Source organism: Thamnophis sirtalis, unplaced genomic scaffold (genome assembly GCF_051295495.1).
Source record: "Thamnophis sirtalis isolate CommonGarterSnake01/CBP01778 unplaced genomic scaffold, rThaSir2_p1.2 scaffold_9, whole genome shotgun sequence".
NCBI lineage: Eukaryota > Metazoa > Chordata > Lepidosauria > Squamata > Natricidae > Thamnophis > Thamnophis sirtalis.
The window spans coordinates 73,899,371-73,909,475 of NW_028261389.1; the positions used below are offsets into that span (position 1 = coordinate 73,899,371).

Genomic DNA, 10,105 nt, shown 5'->3' on the forward strand with positions numbered 1-10,105 from the left:
GCAGACCATGGTAGCAATAGCAATAGCAATAGCAGTTAGACTTATATACCGCTTCATAGGGCTTTCAGCCCTCTCTAAGTGGTTTACAGAGTCAGCATATCGCCCCCAACAACAATCCGGGTCCTCATTTTACCCACCTCGGAAGGATGGAAGGCTGAGTCAACCCTGAGCCAGTGAGATTTGAACAGCCGAACTGCAGAACTGCAGTCAGCTGAAGTGGCCTGCAGTGCTGCATTTAACCACTGTGCCACCTCGGCTCTGTATTGGTCCAAGTTCAACAATGAGAGGGATGAATTTAAGGGACTTAAGCCATCAACCAATAATCTAACAAGCAACAATCCATCTTATTTCATACAGAACCCAGGCGATGCACTATTAAATGAGAAAGGGGGGGGGGAAGAGGGGGGAAACAGAAAAGAAAATACTAAATATACAAGTATATATTCAAGAGCAAGATAAAAAGGGAGGGGGAAACATAGGATAGATTAGCGAAGGTAAGGGAATAAGAAATGAGACTAAATTATATTTGGGTTTGAGGAAACACCATCTCAAGGAAACATTAACTGGGATTTGAAAGAGACACCTATAACAACAGAAAAAGAAAGGGAGAGAGGAGGAGAGAATGAGAGGAAGAGGAGGGAAGGAAGAAAGAGGTTAGGAGAGGAGGGTGGAAGGGAGAGAAAGAGAAGGAGAGAGGGTAGGAAGGGGAAGAGGAAGATTAGGAGTAGGGGAAAGGGAAGGGAAGGAAGAAAGAGGTAAGGAGAGGAGGGTGGAAGGGAGAGAAAGAGAAGGAGAGGGTAGGAAGGGGAAGAGTAGGAGTAGGAGAAAGATAAGGGAAGGAAGAAAGAGGTAAGGAGAGGAGGGTGGAAGGGAGAGAAAGAGAAGGAGAGAGGGTAGGAAGGGGAAGAGGAAGAGTAGGAGTAGGGGAAAGGTAAGGGAAGGAAGAAAGAGGTAAGGAGAGGAGGGTGGAAGGGAGAGAAAGAGAAGGAGAGAAGGTAGGAAGGGGAAGAAGAAGAGTAGGAGTAGGGGAAAGGGAAGGAAAGGAAGAAAGAGGTAAGGAGAGGAGGATGGAAGGGAGAGAAAGAGAAGGAGAGAGGGTAGGAAGGGGAAAGGGAAGATTAGGAGTAGGGGAAAGGGAAGGGAAGGAAAAAAGAGGTAAGGAGGGGAGGATGGAAGGGAGAGAAAGAGAAGGAGAGAAGGTAGGAAGGGGAAGAAGAAGAGTAGGAGTAGGGGAAAGGGAAGGGAAGGAAAAAAGAGGTAAGGAGGGGAGGATGGAAGGGAGAGAAAGAGAAGGAGAGAAGGTAGGAAGGGGAAGAGGAAGAGTAGGAGTAGGGGAAAGGGGAGGGAAGAAGAAAGTAAGGAGAGGAGGGTGGAAGGAAGAGAAAGAGAAGGAGAGAGGGTAGGAAGGGGAAGAGGAAGAGTAGGAATAGGGGAGAGATAAGGGAAGAAGGAAAGGGAAGGAGAGGAGGAAGTAGAGAAAGGAGGGAGGGAGAAAAGAAAGGGAAAATAAGGAGGTATTACAACAGGAGGGATGGTAAATAAAGCAATCCAAATTGTATATTATAACCTATTAAATGAAATAACAAATGTATAAGAATGACAAATGTAAAGAAGAATAACAATTAGGGGAATGTACACTCACAATTGTATGTAAGAGAATAAAACATTTTGGCAAAAAAAACCTAATCCATCTTATTTCAAAATGACATTTCTGAGGTCACCTAAGGCCCACTTAGCACAAAGTGAAATCTGTAAAAACTTTGTTTAATAATGACCTCTAAACTTTTCCATTAGTTTTTTCTGCTCCCCACCCCCAAAGAGTCCATTACTGGACACGGTCATTTAAAAACAGTGACCAACTCCGTTAAGACATAAATCACGGCTCGGACCCAATCAGAAAACGTCTTCAGAAAACTCAATCCGAAAAGCTCCGCGGCTGCTAAAACCTCTTTCTTGGCGCTCACGTTAAAAAAAAAAAAAAACTTGATTTCCTGCATGAAAACGGACGCCGGAAACATTCTACAGGCAGTCCTCGACTTACAACACTTCGTTTAGTGAGGATTCAAAGTTACAACGGCCCTTAAAAAAGTGACTTAGGAGTATTTTTCACACTTATTTTTCACCCTTGCAAGTCACGTGATTACATTCTGGCATTGGGCTCGGATTTACGACGGTGGCATTGTCCTCAGGGGGGGGGGTCAAGGGATCCCCTTTTGCGACCTTCTGACAAGCAAAATCGAGGGGGAAGCCAGATTCACTTAACAACCAGGTCACTGGCTTAACGACTGCAGTGATTCACTCTGCAGCTGTGGCAAGAAAAAGGTTGTAACATGGAGCAACGTTTACGACGATCTCGCTTAACCGTAGACATTTTGGATTCATTTGTGGTCGTAAATCAAGGACTACGTCTATTTAGAAAACCCAGGTCTTTCAAGCAGGCCACTTGGTGACTTCATTGATGGCCAGAACAAGATGCAATCTCGCATGGATAACAGTTTACAGAATAAAAATTGCCATTTATGTAATTTAATTCTCACCAAAGGTACAAAACTTACACAACGCAACGTTTTGCTACAAGAACGGCTGAAAATAGGACTTCTCACACATACAACAAGGAAAGGGCTGCTGTTGTTGTTGTTGTTTTAACTTTAAAAGAGGAAATCTATTCCTTAGCTAAAAAAGTCTCTATAGAGGTCAGGGTTTCATATATCACAGTAACATGGCTATTTTCATCATACATATTAAAAATAGAAATATTTCAGCTTGAATCCGATGGTACCTACAAAAATTCGTTTGCTATCCATGGGAGAGAAATAAAATGGCCTTAGAAGACAGGATTATAAGAGGGAGGGGATTTGAGGCTGGGGCTGGCTACCAATGAACTACACAAGAAATCCCCACCCTTTTGAAGTTTGTTTATGAAAATAAATTTGCTCCTTTTCCCCCCCCCCCACAAAAGGCCCCTTGGATTATGGGAAACGGTTCCACCACAAATGCGCGCACAACAAAAGCGCGCCTGACTAAACCGCGGTGTCTAAAGCGCGGTGACAAAACCGTGCGATGAATGAGCGACGAATTAGCCCCTAAAGCGCGCCGACAGAAGCGCGCCGATAGAAGCGCGCTGTAACGTAACCCTATACCTAACCCTAAAGCTAACCCTAAAGCTAACCCTAAAGCTAACCCTAAAGCTAACCCTAAAGCTAACCCTAAAGCTAACCCTAACCCTAACCCTAACCCTAACCCTAACCCTAACCCTAACCCTAACCCTAACCCTAACCCTAACCCTATACCTAACCCTAAACCTAACCCTAACCCTAACCCTAAACCTAACCCTAACCCTAAACCTAAACCTAACCCTAACCCTATACCTAACCCTAAACCTAACCCTAACCCTAACCCTAACCCTATACCTAACCCTAAACCTAACCCTAACCCTAACCCTAAACCTAACCCTAAACCTAACCCTAAACCTAACCGTAAATCTTACCTTAAATGAAATTGCGCTTCTGTCGGCGCGCTGTTGTCGGCGCGCTTTTGACATCGCGGTTTTAGCGCCGCGGTGTTGTCAGCGCGCTTATGACGTTCGCGCTTTTGTCGGGTCACGATGGGAAACGGATGCCAACTAACTCTTTTGCTGGTTTTAAATCTTTGCTCAGCATTACGCTGAGCCATCCAAAGGAATGGATTGTGGTTGGTTCGCTTTTTAAACAACCCACTAACTTAAGAGATGATTTTTTTTTAGAGCAGCTACCAAACTTTTAAAAAGAAATAAATAAAAAAGAAATAAAAACGAAAGTCATTTGCATCTTTCCCTGATTAAATCACAAACAGACAGTTTGCGTCCCCTTACAAATCGGTTTCTCGGGTCGAATCCATACAAAGTGCATAGAGGGACTTCCTAAGATCTAGGGTGCTATTGGCTTTGATGGTGGTTTTCTCCACAGACCTGGTCCCGTTATGAGTCTCATCGAGGTGCTCCAAGTGCACCACGGATTTGCAGGACGAGTTTTTACTCTTCACCTCGTCATCCGAGCTGCCGCGGACGCTCCCCGGGTCATCTTGGAGAAGACTTTGGTCCGTCTCCCGGTGGTAGAAGTAGTTGAAGTTGGACACGATAACCGGCACGGGCAGGGCGATGGTGAGCACGCCAGCGATGGCACACAAGGAGCCCACAATCTTTCCTCCCACGGTGATGGGGCTCATGTCACCGTAGCCCACGGTGGTCATGGTGACCACCGCCCACCAGAAGGCATCTGGGATGCTGGAGAAGTAAGACTCCGGGTCGTCGGCCTCGGCAAAATAGACGGCGCTGGAGAAGAGGATGACGCCGATGAAGAGGAAGAAGATGAGGAGAGCCCAGCTCCCTCATGCTAGCTTTCAAGGTCTGCCCCAGGATCTGCAGGCCCTTGGAGTGCCTGGACAGCTTGAAGATCCTGAAGACTCTAACCAGGCGGATGACTCTCAGGATGGCCAAAGACATGGCTTGCTGCTGGCCTCCGCTGTTCCCTTGAGGTTCTCCCTTCTGCTGCTCGTGAGCCAGCTCGGTGCCCAGCGTGATGAAGTATGGGATGATCCACGTCAATGATATTCATGATGTTCTTGGAGAACTCGGGCTTGCTGGGACAGGCGAAGAAGCGCACCAAGAGCTCAAAGGTGAACCAGATGACACATGTGGTCTCGATGACGAAGAAAGGGTCGGCCAGGATGCTCGGGCGCGGCGTCTGGCCCGTGGGATCCCGGATCTCCGCCGGCTCCTCTTGGAACTCCGGCAAAGTCTCCAAGCAGAAGGTGACGATGGAGATGAGGATGACCAAGACCGAGACGATGGCGATGCCCCGGGCCGAGCCGGAGCTCTCGGGGTACTCAAAGATCAGCCAGACCTGACGCTGGAACTCGTGGGTGGGCAGAGGCTTCTCCTCCTCTCGCAGGAAGCCTTCCTCTTCCCGGAACCGCTCCATGGCCGCCTCGCCCAGCTGGTAGAAGCGCACCTCGTCGGCGAAGACCTCCAGGGAGACGTTGACCGGCCGGCGGAGCTTTCCCCCCGATTGGTAGAAGTAGAGGATGCCGTCGAAGCTGGGCCGGTGCCGGTCGAAGAAATACTCGTTGCGCAGAGGGTCGAAGTAGCGCAGCCGCTTGGCCGGGTCGCCCAGCAGCGTCTCCGGGAATTGGTCCAAGGTGCCCAGCCGCGTCTCGAAGCGCAGGCCCGACACGTTCAGCAAGACGCGCTCGGCCAGCTCCCCTTCCCCCGCGCTCTCCATCTCAGCGGCTGCCATGGCCAGGCCGAAGCCGGGACGGCGGCGAGCGGGAGGGAGGGAGGCCGAGGCTCGCTCTTAGCTCGTCTGCCCGGGCTCAGCTTCGGTCTCAAGCCTTCTGCGGGGGACGCTGGTCCTTTGGGCAGCCTTGACGGCGGCGGTCAAGCTAAGCCAGCCCGTCGCGCCTCCTTTTTTTTCCCGGGGCGCCCGAGCGCAGCCACCGGCCGGGGAGCCCCGCGCCGAAGATGCCGCGCACCGCCCGCGCCTGACGTCAAGGAGGCTGCGCTTCAGCGCCCCGCCGGGCGGACGAGAGAAGCGGGAGGGACGGAGGCAGGCGAGGAGGGAGAGAGAAAGAGAGGGAGAGAGGGGGGGAAGAAAGGTAGGGAGAGAGGGAGAGGGGGGAGGGAGGGAGAGAGAGGGAGGGAAAGAAAGAGAGGGAGGGGGAAAGAGGGAAGGAGAGAGAGGGGGAGATAGAGAAAGAGGGGGAGGGAGAGAGAGAGGGAGGGAGGGAGAGAGAGGGAAGAAGGGAGGGAGAGAGAAAGAGAGGGAGAGAAAGAGAGGGAGGGAGAGAGAGGGAAGGAGAGAGGGGGGAGGGGGAGGGGGAGAGAGTGAAAGAGAGGAAGAGAGAGGGAGGGAGGGAGAAAGAGGGAGAGAGAGAAAGACAGGGGGAGAGAGGGAGGGAGGGAGAAAGAGGGAGAGAGAGAAAGACAGGGGGGAGAGAGAGGGAGGGAGGTAGAAAGAGAGAGGGAGGGAGCGCAGGCTGCTTTCGATCCGCTTCCCTGGTGTGCATCTCCAGGCCTCCCCGCGCCAGCCTGGGTTTGGAGAGATCGAGCGGCTCTGCTTGGCAATGCGCCATGGCTGAGCGTGGGAGCATCTCCTGGCGCCCTCTGCGCGCAAGGAGGTGGCCAGGCAGCAGCAGGCCCGGAGGATTTCCCTGCGCGCCCCAGTTGGAGACACCCCCCGCGCGCGCCTGGAACTGGGGAGGGCTCTGAGAAGTGAATGTATCTTGTCTTTTGATGTACTCTGAGAGCATATGTTTTGCATCTTGGAGCGGAAGGAGGAGGAGGCGACAAGAAGGTAGTAAAACAGCAACCTTTATTCTAGCAGAGTAAAACTATGATTAACCTGCGTGGTTCGCGCCAAACATTTATACCCCCGGGTTTGAGCAGTGAGCCAATGGGGCGTCGAGTGTCTCGGCCAATCAGGGAAGACATTGAACCGGCTCCGCCCGCAAGCAGTATTCAACACCCCTCCCCCCTAGTCAAGTACCCTCACGAAGGGCAAACATAGTCTGTAGATAGGTGGGACGGTGCCGCTCTCGTCCCGACCTTCGTAGCTCCCCCGGCAGCTGTCATCGGGGGGGGAATCGCCAACAGAGGCAAAGTCGTGGCGGAACGGTGATCCTGTGATGCGGCCCCGAGAGATGGCGCTCCAATTGTCTGAGATGGTATCTCCGCAACAGCCGGAGTATCCGACGATGGACCCGTACAATCTGGTTGGAATATATGGTCAGAGTCTCGATAAAGGCTTTGAGGGAAAGAATGGCCAAATGAGGCACGTCTGTCCGAAAAGTTCGTATCGGCTTGTCCCCCGTTCCCCGAGGAAAGGCCGTCCGTTGGGGATAAGGTCATCAAGGGTAGCTCACGCTGAGGGCGAATGTCTGGGGGGCCCGGGCCGTCTATTTCCGCAGGGAGGCGGCGCCTTAACTGGTCCAGGTGGCGCCTCCATTGCGTTCCGTCGGCCAGACCGGCCCTGAAGGAACAGGGGCCAGTCAAAGCTGTGATTGTTGCGGGAACCCACCGTGGATCCCCTGAAAAGGAACGAGCCCAAACGGGATCCCCTAACTTAAACGTATGGGACGGAAGGGCCCCCAAGTTGCTCGGTAAATCCCCTGCATAAAGTGGATGGAGCCTATCTAGGGGGGTTCGCAATCTCCTACCCATCAAGAGCTCCGCAGGACTTTTATTAGTTGTTGGACAGGGTGTAGAGTGCTGGCTCAAGAGATAGGCCGCCACTCTCTCCTGCCAGTCACCCTGGTCCATGCGGCCCAAAGCTTCTTTAGCTGAGCGAACTGCGCGCTCCGCCCTACCGTTACTAGCTGGATGATACGGGGCTGTGGCCGCGTGTCTAATCCTTGCTCTGCCAAAAATTCTTGGAACATAGTGGAGGTAAACTGGGGCCCGTTGTCTGAAACTATCACATCTGGTAGCCCGTGTGTGGCGAACATCTTACGAAGAGCCCTCACGGTACTCTCTGCCGTAGTGGAGGTCATGATTACCAACTCCACCCACTTAGAGTAAGCATCAACCACTATCATAAAGTTTCGGCCGTGAAAGGGACCGGCAAAATCAATGTGTAAACGGGACCATGGGCCTCTAGGGATTTCCCACTCACGAGGGGCGGCTGTGGGGGGATTCGGCCTAGAATTTTGGCATATTCTACATCGACCTACATAATCTGCGATTTCCGAGTCTAACAAGGGCCACCACACATAGCTACGGGCTAAAGCTTTCATTCGCGCTATACCTGGGTGATTTTTATGGAGCGCGGGCAGGATTCGTGCCCGTAGAACTTTGGGATCACTACCCTATCCCCCCAAACAAGGCAACCCCCGTGAAGGGCAAGTTCGGCTTGTCGTGCCTTAAACGGTCGAAATTCTTCCGCTACCTTTTTTTCGGGCCACCCCCTCAACACCCATGAAGCTACTTGGGACAAAATGGGGTCAGCCTTTGTGCAAGCTGCAACATCCGCGGCTGAAACGGGGAGATCGTATTCAGCAATAGACAAAATGGAGAGAGAAGGCACGAGGGCTGTGTCCGTCTGTGGCAAAGGGCAACGACTCAGGGCGTCTGCGTGCCCTAGCTGCTTACCCGGACGGTATACCAGCGCATATGAATACGCCGCTAAAAACTCAGTCCAACGTGTCATGCGGGGAGACAAAATGGGGGGGGTTGGCTTATCGCCCGCCAATAGGCCTAAAAGCGGCTTGTGATCCGTAACAAGGGTGAAATTCCTACCGTAAAGGTAGTCATGAAAACGCTTAATACCGGACACTGCAGCTAGAGCTTCTTTGTCAATTTGGCTATAATTTCGCTCCGTTGACGAGAGCGTCCGGGAGTAGAAAGCTATAGGAGCCTCTGAGCCGTTCGGGAGGACATGGCTCAGGACCGCCCCTATGCCATAGGGAGAGGCGTCACACGTTAAAACTAGGGCATCCTGTCGCTATATTGAATTAGGACTGCTGACGAGGTTAAAATGTCCTTTATAGCCGCGAACGCCTGCGCTTCACGGCTACCCCATTTCCAGGCCGCTGACCGGTCAAGCAATCGATGTAACGGTTCAGCTAACGACGCCTTGTGGGGAATAAAAGGGGCATAAAAGTTTAAAAGCCCAGGAACGCCTGCAATTCCGCCCTCGAGGTGGGTGCAGGAGCGTTTTTTATGGCCGCAACTTTCGAGGGAGTGGGGTGGATGCCCTGTGCATCAATAAGGAATCCCAAAACTCTACTTGGGGAACAGCAATTTCGCACTTGCTGCGCTTTAACTTCAATCCAGCCTCCCTAAAACGTGTAAGAACCTCCCGCAGTGTTTTTAGGAGTTCCAGGTGGCTAGGGGCTGCAACCAGGACGTCGTTCAAAATAAGGAACGACGCCTGGGATCCCATGGAGCAACCGCTCCATGAGGCTCTGAAATATCCCTGGGGCAACCGAAACGCCAAATTGGAGGCGGCGGCAACGGAAAGCCCCCGCGATGGGTAACAATGGTCTGGGCTGTAGCCGCATCATCGTCTACGGGAAGCTGCTGATAGGCCTGTGCCATATCCAGCTTGGCGAAAATGCGGCCTTGCCCCAAAGAGTGAAGTAGATGTTGCACTACAGGAACAGGATATGGATTTGCCTGCAGGGCCAAGTTGATGGTCGACTTATAGTCGGCACATATCCTCACCGATCCGTCGGGTTTGACCGGGAGGACTATAGGGGTTTCCCAAAGGGCATGATCTACGGGCTCTATTACCCCCTGCTCTATAAGCTTATCCAATTCAGCATCTACCTTTGCTCTCAATGCAAAAGGAACCCTACGTGCCTTCAACCTAATAGGCGCGACCTGGGGATTGAGGCAAAGGGAAATGGGGGTGCCCTTATAACAACCTAATTTCCCATCGAACACATCTGCGAACTCATCCAAAACGCTATCTACGGCACGGGGAACTACCCTATGCACCCCTTCTATAGTGAGGCCCAAAACGGGGAACCAATCTAACCCCAGAAGAGCGGGCAGGTTATCCTTAACAATTAAAACTGGAAGTTTCCCTTTAAAATCTCCGTATTCCACCCGGATGTGGAATATTCCTGCCGTGGGAATCCCATTTCCCTGGTAATCTAAGAGGGAGACCCCGGCAGGGCGCAATTTACTCTGAGGAACCCTAGGGCAAAGGCGGGAAAACAAAGCCCAAGATAAAAGGGAACGGGAAGACCCGGAGTCCACCTCCATTCGGCAAGGCTGACCTTCAAGACGAACGACGGTGCTAATTTTGCGACCGCCGGCAGGGACGTGGGAAGCCTGATAGACTACGCACTCAGCACTAGGGAGCTGGTGGGTTGAATAGCAGTCCTCAGCTCGCCTCGCTGGACGTGGTTGTTGGCGGCGTTGCAATGTCTGACGCTGGTTGCTGGGCTGCATGAACGATGGGGCTGGCAAGAGAGCCCGGCAAACCTTGGCGAGGTGTCCTTCTCCTCGGCAACGGCGGCAGACAGCGGAACGAAACGGGCAAGATACGCGGCTGTGGCGGCCGCCGCATCCACGGCAAGGCATGTTTGAAGCTGGCTGAACGGACGTCGGTGGTTGCTGATGTGG

The 10,105-nt window shown here is 52.3% G+C and overlaps 1 protein-coding gene across 1 annotated transcript; it reads right to left on the reverse strand.

The window, feature by feature from the left end:
• Positions 1–3,421: 3,421 nt before the first annotated feature.
• LOC106541779 (potassium voltage-gated channel subfamily A member 5-like) lies at positions 3,422–5,503 on the reverse strand. The gene is given in 3 exon segments (XM_014057318.2): positions 3,422–4,353; positions 4,355–4,574; positions 4,576–5,503. Coding segments are annotated over 3 exon segments (1,425 nt in total). The 5' UTR covers positions 5,274–5,503; the 3' UTR covers positions 3,422–3,846.
• Between the last annotated feature and the right edge of the window lie 4,602 nt (positions 5,504–10,105).